At 37.8% G+C, this 17094-nt stretch overlaps 1 protein-coding gene across 1 annotated transcript in view; it reads left to right on the top strand.

Moving 5' to 3' along the window:
• LOC149797211 (uncharacterized) overlaps positions 1-9398 on the top strand; it is a 55205-nt gene extending 45807 nt beyond the window's left edge. The window contains exon 8 of the mRNA XM_089960372.1: positions 8810-9398. Within this exon, the coding sequence (XP_089816498.1) occupies positions 8810-8916 (107 nt within the window). The 3' untranslated portion in view covers positions 8917-9398. The remainder of the gene's footprint in view (positions 1-8809) is intronic.
• Positions 9399-17094: the final 7696 nt, after the last annotated feature.

The raw sequence follows: 17094 nt of genomic DNA, 5'->3' as shown, positions 1-17094 counted from the left end.
GTGCGAGCCCTGCAACGAGTGCTGAAACAAAGCGGTCGTCACCCTCTTCGATGGCAAACGGACAAAGGCACCGAATTTCTGAACCAAGCTTTCCAAAAAGAATTAAAGAAACGTGACATTCATTTTTTTACCACCGAGAATCCCGAAACCAAAGCCAGCATCGTGGAACGTTTTCAACGCACTTTGAAAGAACGCATGTGGAAATATTTTACGCATCACCACACTCTGAAGTACATCGACATCTTACCGCACCTGGTGCAAGCGTACAACCAATCTTACCATCGAAGCATCGGACGTGCCCCGCAAGACGTGACTACCGACAACGAAGTGTTGGTGTTTGAGTGCCTGTTTGGTACGTCCCCGACGAGGGCTGTCCCCAAGAAAAGTGGAGACTTGGCCGTAGGAGATTGGGTGCGCATTGGCAAAACCAAACGCACTTTTGACAAAGGTTACTTACCTAACTGGACGACCGAATTGTTTCGCGTCACTGGACGAGTGCATGGTCGTCATCCTGCCGTCTATAAATTGGAAGACATGAACGGAGAAGTGCTCAAAGGAACGTTTTATTTGCCCGAGTTACAACGTGTCACCAAAAAAGAAGACGACGTGTACGACATCGAAAGCATTCTCGAACGCAGAACCTGTAAAGTGGGCAAACGACGTGTCAAAGAAGTCAAAGTACGTTGGAAAGGATATCCGCCCAGTTTTGATTCTTGGATCGACGCTTCGCAAGTCATCGACTATAAAAAGAAGTGACCATCATGCCTTTTCACACAGACGCAGCTACGTCGACCACTCCTCCTTCCCCTAGTTCTTCTGTGCAAGATTTACAAAAACAACCCTTGTGGGTGTGGTGTGGAGAACGTGTGCCTAAAACGCAAATCGTCTTTTTCTGCCAAATCTTCGTGGTGTATTGTGTCATCGGGGCAGCCATCGCCAATTTGAGTTTGCAACAAGGAGACAAACAGTTGTGGACCATTTTATTGAGCAGTTGCATCGGTTACCTGCTTCCTAATCCCTCCCTGAAATTCACCTCGAACGGGAACCCCGGGAACCTTGTGTCCAGTGCCAGTGCCAGTCACCACTCCAACAACCACAACCAGAACCCCATTTTGGGCGGAGACACGCCTCTGACGTCCACTAACCCCTCGGACATCCACATAACTCTGGAATTATGAGTCACCAAAACCAATTTTACTTAACCTTACCCAGTGACAGTTCCATGGAGGTGTTTCCCAACAACAAGTTGTGCTGTTACACGGCCAAATTACCTCAAGCCATCCCCTTAGATCACGAAGCCGATTGGGAAGTGGCTTTAGTAGAAATGATTCACCCGACCCAAGTCCTCAATGTCCTTCCCAATCAAAATTTTTTTGATGTGGAAGTTCATGACGAGCAAATGCAACAGTGGATGGATAGCAATGTCAAATATGACAAGAAAACCCGTACACAAAAGTACACGACCTATCACTTGTTCATTCCCCCAGGCTATTATTTTAGTGGTCAACATTTGGTCAGCACCATAGCCTCCAGGTTTAATGTCGTGTTTCTGAAAGCTTTGGAGCATGTTAACAAAGGTGTCACCATGGAGTATCACAAAGCAGCTCGTCGCTTCTTGATGAAATTTGAACGGAGTAAAATCCTGTCCATTTTATTTTGTCCTGAATTGTTTGACATGTTGGGCGGAGACATGGACATGAGAAAGACCATGATCAAGAAAAACGAATTACCCATCGTTTACGACAACGAGTCTTTTAGCAAGTTATTTCGTGCCCCGGTAGAACTGAACCAAGGACTGAATTTGATGTTTGTGTACTCCGATGTGGTGGAGTACAACGTGGTGGGACACACCTCCGTACCGTTACTGCGTGTCATTCCTTTCAAAGTAGATTCTGCCACGAACGCTGACGAGGAAGGTGGAAACACTTACCACGTCCACCGCGAATTTGTACATCCTCACTATCTGTCTGTCAGTAAGTCGTATTTGGACACGGTCAACATTGCTATAAAAGGAGATCTGGGACAAAATATTCCATTCACCAAAGGAAAAGTCACGGTGAAACTCCATTTTCGAAAACGGTTCTCTCACGACTCGTAAGTAAGTCATGTATCCAGTGTACCGAGGGGTTGCTCGACAGCGAGGACACGGCTTAGGAGATATGTTAAAATCGGCCTTTCGTTCGGTGGCCCCGGTGTTGAAACCGATGGTGACACGCGGATTGCACGCCTTGAAAGATGCGGCACTGACGCAAGGCAAAGAATTTCTCCAAAATGTCATCATCGACAAACAAAACCCTAAAGAAGCCTTCATGAGGGCAGGCAAAAATGTCTTGCTGCAAACGGGCAAAGACATTTTAGGCCGACAAGACACACCTATAAATGCCCTGCACGCTACCGAGTCAGGCATTCAGCAAGGACAAGGCAGAAAGAGACGACGCAGAAAACACCCTTTCACCAGACTTCAAGCGAGAAAGGCCAAGAAAAGAAGAACCATTCGAGACTTAGACGTTTTCGATTATTGAGAAAGAGCAAAAAAAATGATGCACCGAGAGTCTTGCGCTTGTTCCAAGACGGAACTGGATCTGTTTGCCATGCCCCCCACCATGATGACCATGCAAGAATCCCAATGGGTGGAATTTCACCCCGTCTCCTCACTGACCGATTCCGCTCCCATCGAGTTTGAAATCAAAGGACAGCCCGAAGATTACATCGATCTGAATAGCAGTTACTTGTACCTGAAAGTCAAAATTCTAGATAAGACTGGAGGTGCTATAGACGATGAAGCAGTAGCTCCCGTCAACAATTTCATGCATTCCTTGTTCAGTGGAGTGGACTTGTACTTGAATAACAAACTGGTCAGTAGCAGCATGGATACTTACCCTTATCGTGCCTACCTGGAAAATCTCTTGACGTACGGAATAGATGCCAAGAACACTCATCTCAATGCCTGTGTGGTATGGGAAGCTGACGAACCTACCAAGTTTGAAATATTGGAAACTGATGAAAAGAAAGACAACAATGATGGATTTGTAGAACGAAGAAAGAGAATCACGGGAGCCGACACAAGTTTAGAACTGATGGATCGTTTGCATTTGGACATGTGGTTGCAAGAAAAGTATTTGCTGAACGGGGTGGATGTCCGCCTGAGACTGAATCGTAGCAGTGCCGCTTTCCATTTGATGGCTGATAGTGACGGTTACAAAACCAAAATCCTAGAAGCCAGACTCTACGTACGCCGTGTGGAAGTGTTACCTAAAGTGGGAAACGACATCAGTCAGACGTTGAGCAGAACGACTGCCAAGTATCCCATACGACGCGTGGAAGTGAAAACCTTCACCATTCCCAAGGGACAGCGATCCATGATCGAAGATCATCTGTTCCAAGGACAGTTACCCAAACGTTTGATCGTTGGTATCGTCGAGAATACAGCCTTCAACGGAGCTGCCGAAAAAAATCCTTTCTACTTTCAACACTTTGGCGTGTCCAAAATCGAAGTCAGTCGCGATGGCAAGACCTTGTGTACCCGACCTTTCGAACCTGACTTTACCAAGAAAAATTACTTGAGATCGTACTTGTCCCTGTACGAAGCCACCGGACAGTTAGGAACCAATACCAGTCACGGTATTACGTACGAGGATTATGCAGGAGGCTACGCTTTGTGGGCTTTCGATTTCACTCCAGACCAAGGCAGCGACGAGGGACATTTCCACCCTATAAAATCTGGCCAGATTCGTGTGGAAATTCAGTTTAAAGACCGAGACCCTGATGAAACGGTGAACGTCATCCTGTATGCAGAATTCGATAATACCATAGAAATCAACAGTTTGAGAGAAGTCATCCTAGATTACTAGAAACCATGGAAGACTGTTATCCCTCTTTACCTAGTGGAGAAACTTTTAGTGTTGGATTATTGTTAAAAAATGTTAGAGTTGTTGTTGTTTAGTGTTAAGTGATTTTTGAATAAAAAATGTTGTGTTTTGAAAAAATTGTTTGATGTTATATTGTTGGATTATTGTTAAAAATGTTAGAGTTGTTGTTTAGTGTTAAGTGATTTTTGAATAAAAAATGTTGTGTTTTGAAAAAATTGTTTGATGTTATATTGTTGGATTATTGTTAAAAATGTTAGAGTTGTTGTTTAGTGTTAAGTGATTTTTGAATAAAAAATGTTGTGTTTTGAAAAAAATGCCTTTGTCTTTTGTTTAGCTATAAGAATGTTGGATTGATGCTCTTTCATTTCTTACTATCCCTCTCATGACACTCACTAAACGTTGCGACTCAAAAACCGTGTGGGGGATGTTTTCCTTCACGTCCGCGCTTTGACTTTAAGAACCGGGTTGTTTCCAGTCTAACCATCCATTGTCGACTCATCCTCCTAAGAAGATGTGCTCCAAACTAGCTAAACTCAACGAAGCCTACGTGAATTTGCATAGGGTCAGACACAGTCTGATACCGAAGCCAGAAGAAATAGAGAATGTGAGAATATTAAAAATCACTGAAGACCTGATAGAAGAGCTCTTCAGAGAAGAAATGAACAGGGAAAAAGAAGAATGGACAGAGAAGTACAGACTTCAGAGACAGCAGCAACAACAACAAGAGCAGCAGCAGCAACCTGAAGCTGACAGAGGCTTTGTCGATTGTCGTATCGACACCAAAGAGTTCTTCTTCTCTTTTCGAAGAAGCAGACCTATCGCCAGAAAGTCTATCCTCAGAGGACATCGCATTCTTAGAAACTAAAAAAGAATGCCATAGCAAACAAAAAAAACCCAGCCCTTTTCAGGGCTACCCAATACTCAAGAAAAGAAATAACGATCGATTTGCCGATGTGTAGGTAGAGTAGTGTGAATATAAACACTAACTCTTTTATAAAAAAGGTATGAGGGTATGTGTTTGTGTGTTTGTAAGTGCTCACGTAAGTTGGTGTGGATAGTAGATTAAAATGATGTCTTTTTTTGGTGTTTGAGGTGTATATTTGGGGTTAGATTGGATTGCTTTGCGTATGTGGATAGTCTATTGAAGTGGTTAATAAAAAATTTTAAAATAGTGATGGGCAGCATAAAAAAGTGAGTGAGTGTTTCTTTTAGGTCCGCCCGTTGTTTTTATTTTTTTTTTTTGGTCATGATCTAGGTAAGATCAATTTTATGTTTTTAGGGGGATGTTTTCCTTCACGTACGCGCTTTCACTATAAATTGAAACTCGTTCGGCAGTCCAACTACCCTTGTTGATTGATCAACACCAAAAATGAACACGAGACTGGAGAAACTGTTGGAACTTCATGTGCATCTGGAATATGCCAGGCGCATATTAAATGAACTGGCCGCGGAAGCCATTGTGGAGGAGGGAAGGATAAGAGAGGAGGAGGAAAGAAGAAACAAAAGAAGAGGAGGAGAGAAGATATAAAGAAGAAGAGGAAAGAAGATACAAAGAGGAGGAGAGAAGATACAAAGAAGAGGAGGAGGAGGAAAAGGAGAGAAGAAGAAGAAGAAATTTCAGAATCCCAGAGAGCGAAAATTGGGATTCTGAAGCGATATATCCTGCCTCTGCTCTCTCCCCCCAAAAGGTAAAAAGTAACTGGGGGATAAGATGTGTATGCGGCGCCAGGCCTGGAAGGTGCCACCATTAACCAGGTGTCCATGAAGTTCCAAACAAAAAAAACAGCCCTTTTCAGGGCTACCCAATACTCTAGAAAAGAAATAACCATCAATTTGCCAATGTGTAGGTAGAGTAGTGTGAATATAAACACTAACTCTTTTTTAAGATAGTGTGAGGGTATGTGTTTGTGTGTTGGTGCTTGTAAGAGCTAAGGTATGTTTGTGTGAATAGTAGATTATGGGTTTCTTTATTGTTTCTTAGCGTAGGTGAAGAGTATAGTTAGGGTTCTGTAAGCGCTCACGTAAGATTGTGTGGATAGTAGATTATGGATTAGTTTATTGTTTATTAGCGTATGTGGAGAGTATAGTTTGGGTTTTGTAAGCGCTCACGTACGATTGTGTGGATAGTAGATTATGGATTTTGTTTATTGTTTCTTAGCGTATGTGGAGAGTATAGTTTGGGTTTTGTAAGCGCTCACGTACGATTGTGTGGATAGTAGATTATGGATTTTGTTTATTGTTTCTTAGCGTATGTGGAGAGTATAGTTTGGGTTTTGTAAGCGCTCACGTACGATTGTGTGGATAGTAGATTATGGATTTTGTTTATCGTTTCTTAGCGTATGTGGAGAGTATAGTTTGGGTTTTATTATATGAAATGAAAAAGTAGGGGGATGTTTTCCTTCACGTCCGCGCTTTTCGTATAAGAACCCACAGTATTCGTCGTTCAAACCATTCTACAAAGAATAATCTAGAAAAGATGACGCAAGTGACTGATTTATTTAATCAATTGAGGCATATCTATTTCTGGATAATAGATGCAGAATATGCTATAGAAAGGATACAAAAGGAATGGGAATATGAAGATAAAGAACGCTTGGTAACCAGTCAAGTCGAACGTATAAAGGCCGCCAGACATATAATAGAAGGAATGATAGAAGATGAAGTCAACAAATCAAGAGGATTTATTGACCCACCTTATGTAAGAGTGGGGAGTTTGAAGGAAGCACTGGATTATGTCATCCAAGTCCGGTGCTTCCTAGAACATATAGTGTATTGGACGGAGTTGTCATATATGAAGAGGGGACTGAACAGGTTGAAAAAAGGAGAAGAAATAATGAAACAAGTGATGACCCAAGAAGTAGAAAACATAAAGGAAAGGTGGACTAAAGAAAGAAAGGAAGAACAGAATAAGAAGAAGAAATTAGAATTCGACCAACTGAATAACAACTGGATGAAAATACAGGCCAAGTTCCGAGCCATGGGTCACCCGGATTGGATACCAGAAATAGAAAAGAAAAAGAAGAAAGGAATGATGGACAAAATAAGAGGATGGTGGAAAAAGTTAAGAAGTTAAAAGAAGAAGAAGAAGAAAAAACCCAAAGGCCCTTTTCAGGGCCAGCCATATTTCTCGAAAAGAGATAGCCTTTCCATTGCCTACCCCTTTTTTTAAAATTTAAATTTAAATTTAAATTTAAAAAAAATTATAAAAAAAAAAATCCCAAAAGCCCAAACTCTATTCCCCATGTTAATTTCCCCTTGTCGCTAGACAGACCCACACTATAGTTCCATGTTAAATTCCCCTTGTCGCTAGAGTGACCCACGATTTATTCCCATGTTAATTTCCCTTGTCGCTAATCTGACCCACGATTTTTCGCCATGTTAAATTTCCATTGTCGCTAATCTGACCCAGGGGTCTCTGTAATGCTAATTCCCATTGTCGCTAATGTACCCCACCTTACTACTCACCACAACATCTGCCTCTGGATGCCCAAACAAACCGAGTTTAGTATCTGGTTCGACTGCCTCTCTCTTTCTCTCCGTCTCTTATATCGACTAATTAATCATGTCGATGGTGCATGTCAAATTGTCATCTGAGTCTCTATATCTAAGTTCTTCCTCAAGAGAAGTCTTGCTGGTCGGTTGCTACAGATTTGGAAAACAATATCCCCATTGTGTCATTGCTAGTTATCTTTTCGACTTACGGAGCAGACTTTTCATGGGTAAAAATATTGAGTTTAATGTTGATCAATCTCCGGAACATTGGTGATACGGTTATTCAAATTTATTCTCTGTAATTTATTTGCCTTTGTTTGAGATAAGAAACATTTTGTTAATTGTGGGTTGTAAAGAATAATAAAATGTGACATCAACGCAAAGCACTATTTTGTCGCTTTTACCATATTTTGCATATGTTAGGCAAAGGATTAATAATGTCATTGTTGACTGTGGATTTGTCGTATTCGTGTGTGTGTGGATATGTGTGCACAGAGAGTATGAGAGACCTCTTACATTTTGTCCGCATTTTCATCCATATTGATAAGCACTTTCTGTATTTTTACTCTTCTGGCAGTAAATAATCTGAATAATTCGTTATCTTTCTTAAACTTCGTCTTATATGAGCACTAATAGTATAATCTAGTTCTCAAGCACTGTGCACATTGATAATGGAAGCCTTTTCTGGGGATAATGAATTATAGACGTTAAACTATTTATTTAGGAAGTGGACATTTTAGACACCTTTAAAATAATTATATTTCCAAACGGTAGCTAAACGACAATTTACATCAAAACTGAGCATCTCCTTCCCTTTCTTGCCGCCAAATATAATGTTTTAAAAAATAAATGATTATTAATTTGCACGCTAGAAATGATCAACATTATTTAAGTTTGAAATGATGAGTTTTTATAATTAGCAGATCACCAGCCAAAGTAGTACCTCATGCACAGGGACTGTAGGATGTGGTTGGACTTCTCTCTCCGTCTCTTTTTTTCTTCTCTCTCTCTCTCTCTCTCTCATATATTCTGATTACTCCTGTTGATGGCTCATGTACAAATGATTATCTAATTTACTATATCAAAATTCTTGCTCATGGGCGAAGTTTTTGGTGATGAAAAACTTAGTCTAGAAATCTGAGTGTACCGTCGCGCATGTACCAAGAGTTCCGAAATATTGGTGACTTACATAAGTGGTATTATGAAGCATTGTTTATGTAAGGAGAAATTGCAATCTGATATAATTTTATATTATTTTACCTATCTGTGTTTATTTTGGAGTTGTCCGTGTCTGTATTTGTTTGCGTAGGGAGACCAAGATAGAGCGAGAGAGAGAGAGAGAGAGAGAGAGAGAGAGAGAGAGTAATTGTCGATTTGTCAGTAAAATAGTAATTTCATTATTTTGTTGCTTTAAAATTCCCTCAATCTTTTTTCTATCACTTGGACAGTACTCATGAGTAATCGACGATCACCACCACGCTTTATCTGTTCTTACTGCGGTTCGTGGGAAAAGCACATGCAACTGATGAAAAGCAGCAGCAGGAAACACAGTTAGAAAAAGGATTATTGATGTCGTTACTGAGGGATTTTCTGGGAAAAGATTACCAACTTGCCATTGTACTCTCCATGCCCATTTATGTCAAATCAGTATTAAAACATATGGTGTAGTAAGTAATTTGATATAATGGTCTTTTAGCAGCAACGGAAAATAAATTTGTGTAAGTTTATGCATACGTTTCAGATGTTTCACATGTCTAGGTATAACTTAAAAAATCAGATTTTTTTCTTTCATGTGCAGACTTTTCCATGTACGTGGTGTAGGTCTCACGGAGTTGTCTATTAGATATTTCTTAACGACATAGCATGCAGTTCCCAATCAGAAATTAATGTAATTAGATGTAGATTTTGCTTTTGTTTGGCCAGCGTTGTTTATCTAGCTTGTAACTCTAATATATTAGAACAGATCCTTCATTTATTATAGATAATTGTTGATAAATGTTATCCTTATATGATTTATTAAATAGTTCTTTGATTTGATTGCTTGAAATGTTTATTCCAAATTCTGAATAATGCTCTAACTAAAGCACATCCTAATTGTTAAAAAATGACGGGAAATTGCCCAATGATTTTTGACGATTGTAACATATATGGAGAAGAAATAGAATACTATTGAAATAAAAAGTTTCAAATATACTGGACAGATACATTTATATGTATTACTGTCTCTTGTTGGGTTATGGCCCGCTTTTTTGTATATCTTCATCATTATCAGATCACTCAAACTTACAATACAATTAGCAAAGCAAAACCCAACTAATAAATAAGCTAGACCCTTAAAAAGATAACCCTCACACATTGTAAGATACATTTTTATCTCTCTTCCATAGATGATCTTACATGATAACACCTGAACTGAATTCAAGCATTTCGCATAGGAAATAGTAGCACGGCAATTTGTTTTTAGCGATGGAATGCACTTTCTCCTTTAGTGATATTATTCACGACTGAATTTCCTACGGTAATAGTTAATTTATGTATCAATCAATACACTATTAAGTCCTTAGTAAAATAGATTACATGGATACATTCACACATAATGAATGATATGAGTATTTTCAGAACAAGGTAAGAATGTGTTGTTTTTACCAGATATGGTGTGCCCTTTTCGCTACAGATTGTCATCTTCTACACACAGTGAACATTCACCATTAACTAGAACCAGAAAACATGTCTGTTTGAAAGGTTACATGTTAGAATTGTTTTGCTTTTTGCGTTCAGTGGATAGTAAAAAGTCATGGAACTGATTCAGTCTCTAACATAAGTTTAACAAAATGCCAATAGCTGACTATGATCGAGAAAATGAGAGACATTATTAGAACTGACCAATACGATTGATATAGCATCGAAAGAGTAACATTATGAAATGGACGTTAATGAGAAATGAACCCATAAAGAAACAAGAACTGAACATTCGTTGAATGAAGGACAAAACGAAAGTAGAGGAGGACTAAGAGCTCAGAATTGACGAAGAAATAAATCTGAATGGACGAAGATATAAATTTGAATAGACGAATATATATTTCTGAATTGTCGAAGACATAAATCTGAATGGACGAAGATATTCAAACGAATGGACGAAGATATAAATCTGAATGGACGAAGATATTAAAACGAATGGACGAAGATATAAATCTGAATGGGCGAAGATATAAATCTAAATGGACGAATATATATTTCTGAATGGTCGAAGATATAAATCTGAATGGACGAATATATTCAAACGAATAGACGAAGATATAAATCTGAATGGACGATGATATTAATACGAATGGACGAAGATATAAATTTGAATAGACGAAGATATAAATCTGAATAGACGACGATATAAATCTAAATGGATGACGATATAAATCTGAATGGACGAGGATAAAAATCTAAATGGATGGGCTATATAAATCGGAATTGACGAAGATAAAAATCTAAATCGATGACAATATAGATCTGAATGGACGAATATATACATGTGAATGGACGAATATATAAATCTAAATGGATGAAGATATAAATCTGAATACACGAAGATATAAATCTGAATACACGAAAATATAAATCTGAATGGATGAAGATATAAATCTAACTGGATGAAGATATAAATCTGAATGGACGAAGATATAAATCTGAATGGACGAAGATATAAATCGAAATGGACGAAGATATAAATCTGAATGGAAAAATATATTTTTCTGAATTAACGAAGATATAAATCTGAACGGAAAACGGCTTTGTTCACATTTTTCAAGTGCTTTTACAACAAAAAAGTTCTTATTATTGCTGAAGCATTCCAGAAAGACCTACGGAGCAACATTGATATCATTGTATATATGTCCACCCAAAACTCATGCATTACAGGGAACTTTGTTTATTTAGATATTTCTTGTAAGTAAACTTAATGCAAGGTGTTACAGAAAATTGTCCCAAATTGCAAGACCTATAGTGATGAGAGAAGAACGCGAAGTACTTCATGGCCGTTTCTATTTAATAAGATAGAACAGAGTTCAATAACGTAACAGATACTAGTTAATTTTATAAACATCTTAGTTTAATATCAGCAGAAAGTATTCCTGTAACTTGAGTGTATTTGTAGACGTTTAGACAGAATTTTTATACATAGTATTAGTGTAAAGCAGTTTTTGATTGCTCTTTTGTTTTTGAAGCTGTCGTGCAATCATAAACTAATGCACTTTCTCTTTCAAAGGTAAAAGAGGCACTGAGCTTTCTCACAGCAGTTGAAAGCTGCATGAAGACTCCATTGAGTGTTTAAAACTAGTATTGGGAAAATGTATAACAAAGGAGTTGATATATTTCATACCTATATAGATGTTATTAATAACAAAGTTAAATTTCGCTTAAGGCGCGTATGTAATGAAGGTAAATTGCATATTAACGAATATTTGTTTGTGTGTTTCTTGTAGAACAATGCAGGTTCGTAATATATATATATATATATATATCGGTATATCCTTTTCAACCAACGTCTTCTACAAGAGATGCATGTATCTTATTACTTGATATTGTTCCAATTAAGTGGAAATACATGGTTCTGTGACGCCCCGAAACCGTTTGCCAGGATTAATTCATCCCCGAAATTAAATATTCAAAAGCAGTATTTCATTTAATAAAACCCCACTATTCAGCCTTTCAAACAATTTATAAATCTGCTGTCTTCTTTTAATTCAAAGCAAATTTATGGTAATATGACTACTATATGACGCATCATAGAATACCAACACGCAGACTTTACTTAAAATATCAAAAAAGCTCAGTCATGGTGTAAATTGATTGAACATTGTTATGGGACCACGTAAAATAAAAAAGGTATATAGTAATAGTCTTTAACTTCTATACGTTTTCAAACTCAAGAACAATTGATTAGTGTCACCATGACTTGTTCATGTCAAGTGTATTTTATGAATTGTCTTCTTGAATCTGATTATATACGAAATGAATAACAGAGTGTACTTAATCTACTGTCGTCGGAATAACGACATATTAAGAAAAAAAGGTCGACGAGGACAAAAACATTATAAGTAGAGTTTATATCAATCATGAATACATAGTTTCGAGGACGAGAGAAAGATAAAGAAGATGCACATGTTGTCAAACAAACTCATTTGCTTACATTTCAGAATAGTTGTTATATGTTTGTGTATATTATATACATTTGATATATCATTTGAGCTCATTAGATTAGATTTTAGCCGTCGCTTTTCAATACTACATTCAGAGAAATCAGGTTCAGCATTCAACCCATTTTATTTTATACGAGTTACGTGAGTAATAAGGATAATTATATTTACAGAGCATATGTTGAACCAATTTGCTCGTAAAGGATGAATGACAAATCCTAAAATCAAAACTTAATTATCTCTGCAGCATAGTATTTTATATTAACCCACTGATATAGGGTAGTTTAATGCGAAGATCTTAGCAGAAATTACTAACGAACTAAGGTAGCAAATACTAAATACTAATTAATATTTATTTAGACATCCAACATTTGTTGATCATTTTCTGTTCGAAAGTATTTCATTTGTCCATACATGGATAACACAGTGCTACTGTAAGACATATCTTCTCTAGTCTGGTATGTTATGTGAAATACTAAATAGTTCGCATTAATAGGAATCACATTTTGGTATTCCCTATTCTTAAAGGTTAGATATATCCTTTGACTATTGGGATTAAACGTAGAAATTAATTTATGATATTCGCTTTGATTCCATAGCGGGTATGCCAGTGTTTAGGCAATGAATGAAAAGCTTAATTTGTTTGGTGGAAATATCCATTTGATCTTAAATCTTCTCACATTTCACTTTAGGTGGACAAAATATAAATATTTGTCCAGATCCTTTACTGTGATGATACAAGTTTCATCAATAATAGTAAGATATCTTGTGCTAAAGCAGTAGACGGGGTTAATATTTTAATAGAGAGGGGCAGCTCATTGCACGCTTGTACTAAATATTGCCGTTGCATGGACGACAAGCCGCAGCTTGTGTCATTGCCAGACCTAGAAAAGAGCATTTTACATGGTCTGAACCACCACCGTAATACACGTTGTCCGTACTTTTATGCTGATTTTGCAGCATTAAACGTGTCAGTGGGAATGTTTCCACCATTAATCAGGAACGAGCGAATGTAGCAAAGTGCTGACTTTATGCACTGTAGTCTCTGCTACACAGACATCATTTGTGATGGGTTTCCAAAAGTGCCAGTGTTATACTGTAGCAGGGAGGTTTTCATGTCTTTCAGAACGTAGAGTCTGAGATGGAAATATGGGGTTATTTTGATATCAGGCTGATAATAACAGAAATGGAGACGACCGCAAAACTTTCCAGAAAACTATTGACCACATCGTTCTTGGCAAATCACTTGACAATTACAGGTGCGAAGCTACTGCTATATTAATGGTAAGTGATGTGCAGCACCACCCGGCAAGTAACCTCAAGGTACCCATCTACCTGAAAGGAATAGAGTGTCATAGTGCCCCGAAACCATCGTTGCTACGACGGGCACCTTGTCACGCGAACAATCAGCACAGTATCGACGGGGTATCAATGTGATCCTAAACAGGAGAAACAAGCAGTATATTTTGTCTAAGGCACCTGCATATCGCCATCTGCATTCAGTTCATGGGCAGCAGCCTCGAAAAACTTGCTAAGACATTGTCAAGGAGGGAAATGATATGTTTAGCATCAGTTCCTTACCCACAAAGGCATTAACCATGCGGATACATGAACGGTCACGAGTAATTCGGAATGAACTCCATCGACAACATTATTTTATAGTCAATCCAGTCAATCCAGTATAAATCCCATACCCTCAAAACGAAAATAAAATAAATTAAATAAAGAAAAACAAAAGAGTCAATGAGTATGCACAAAGCGCGTGGAAGATATATGGTTGCCAGAACCTTCTCAGCTGGCGCTATCTATACCTCAATACCAGTGTTGTTTGTGCTAGATGACGTCTTTGCAGCAAAGCAAAACACAATCGGTAAAGAGCTACGGCCTCATCCAGGTGCATAACACCAGCGCGCAGGAAGGAGATGGAACGCTCAACAAAGTCACATGTGTTAATTTCGAGGTGTTTACAAATATCAACATGCACCTGTTTTCCGCGAGGAACACTGGTAAGTCGGCATCACATGAAATGGAATATCCATATTATCTGATCCTACGACAAGAGAGAGTCAAACAGCTGAGAAACCTGGCTTTATACCCAGAATTGCTACTGCTTGTCATGATATAGAAACTGTCAACTTTGCGGTATTTTGTGGGTTGACTTGCCCTTCTCGAGATAGTTTTACTGGGAACAACACAGAGGCAACATTCCCGAATAAGACTTCCATTACGCATGGTGATAAATAATTCAAAGAGTGACTACAGTCTAACTCCGGACGCACACTGAAAAACAGAGAGCTGACTGAGCGACTTAAATCATTGCTATGTGGAAGTTTAGTAAATAAAATAAAAAAATTTAAAAAGGAAATGAGCCAATTAGCATGCACAGATCGCGTGGTTCAGATATAACTAATATAACTTTTAGAGCTCTCACTGTCTATGTTTCTGCTTGTTGGTCTGAGAGGGCTTGTAAAAGAGACAAGGCATCGGCTGGTTGTCTTTTATTCACTCTACACATCGTAGGGTTCGCTTGGTATCTTGTGGAGAATTGCTCCTTCTTTGCTTTCTTTTGGATATAGTGTTGAGCGGAGAACGTTTAAGCCTGTTAATGCAAGGTTGTTAAAAATTGCTCTGCCATATAATAAGATTAACAGATGCCATTATATTGACGTGATGATATTAACATTGATTAATATCCTGTTTCGTTAGTCTGTCCCGTGTAGGAAAATGCCAAGGAAGTCTCCGCGGCTACGGTGAACCGTTTTAATTCTTAGCAACCATTTGTCAATCGTGGATTCCGCAAAGTCAAGAAGCTGAAAACTTAAATTGTATTGGAGGTTTAATGTATCTTTGGCTTACGGTGGTGTTGAAATCTTACGGTTTGTAAAGTTAAATTTTCAAGCATAATGTATTTTCATGATATTCTTGAATCAGTTGTAAATTACAAATGTTACAGCACTTGCCTTCTACTCACTGAATTGACGATACAAGTCCAGCATTTTGTTCATTATTGGGTTTATTGTGCATTGATGTTGATAAATGGAGACTGATAAAGTTCTCCTGCTTTGTTACATATACCCGTATCGTATGGGACAAAGGCCAATTCACATTTTCTTGCAAGCAAAAGAATCATCAGGCACTTTTCTTAATGCAATGCAATGCCACGACCAGCATCCTTCAGAAGCTCCAGTGGACTGTCCACCACTAATATGCTGTTCATAATATGTTGTTTATAAAGACAATAGCAAACGATGTTATTTTTACGTATGCTACAGTGTATTATAATAACCAGATAGTCTGTGGCAGGCATATATTGTTGTTAAGCTAGCATATGAAAACGTATAATGATGGATGCAACCACATTCTGACAGTAATATATCTGTTCTTGAAATACCCTTAGACTGAAGAAGTGGAATCAAAATGGAGATCTACATACACGATGCTTTCAGTGAAAACTTCAAAACACGAAAGGCCGCAAAGATGCAATCAGACGAAAGATAATTTTAAACCATGAATATTAAGGATTTGCTTCAAAAGGAAACAATGAAAACGTTTCGACGTACTTAGACTATAAGAACAGTTGAAGAGTAGTCGGTTACAATAGCTAAACATAATTAAGAGCAATGAAATTTGAAAAACAAATGGCCGATGTTTTATTAGCTAAATGATGTCTTCAATAAAGGTACTCTCGAATCAAATAGACATATGCGCGGCTGAAGGATGCAAAGGATAAAACGGATCAGCAGTGGTGTTGAACACTTATAGACACTAAATAAATAATCGGAGTTTCAAAATACAAATCATTTGTTGAAGAAGGCAGCCATCTTAACTTTACCGATGACGTATATAAAATTAGACCTTGTAAATTTTCGGTGATCCAGTCCTTCAAATATTGGAATGCTTATATGAAGGCTGCAAGAAATATGTATCTCCATTCTACACATGATGACATCTTCCAGCTTCAAAAGGTTTTCTAAAAGGATAGAAGAACACTGAAAATGAGTCTGAAACAGCTGCATTTTAGAGCGTGAGCACTTCGAGCGTTTGAAATATGGCGAAATTTAGAACATGATATATGTGGAAAATAATAGCAAATTGAGCTTGATGATGTTTGAATCTGAAAAGCGAACATAATATAAAAGATTACAAACTTATTTGCAACGTTTTGTACAAAATAAACTGTAATGAAAATCACACAAATTGTTGATGCAAATATGATGACATTTAAGATTATTTCTAGTTCTATTTAAAGAAGGTATAGCAACCGTGCCAATTGCACCATGAGCTATGCATATTTGTCTAGATCAAACATTAACCATGTGCAATTTTAACACGTAACTAAGATTTAAAAAACCTTCTGAGGTAGCGAATTGCAACACAGTTTACAAAACTCTGTTGATATAGCAACAGTTGTTACATCACACAGATAAAGTAAACCCCGATACACTTTCAAATGATGTTGTAATTCAGATTTTGGGGATATATTTGTTCAGACTTTCATTTGACATCTGTTATGGTATTTAAATAAAACTTCACAAATAAATGGTACG

This window comes from Sinohyriopsis cumingii, chromosome 6 (assembly GCF_028554795.1).
Source record: "Sinohyriopsis cumingii isolate HCF-2022 chromosome 6, ASM2855479v2, whole genome shotgun sequence".
Classification (NCBI taxonomy): Eukaryota; Metazoa; Mollusca; class Bivalvia; order Unionida; family Unionidae; genus Sinohyriopsis; species Sinohyriopsis cumingii.
This window is presented reverse-complemented; position numbering and strand designations above follow the sequence as displayed.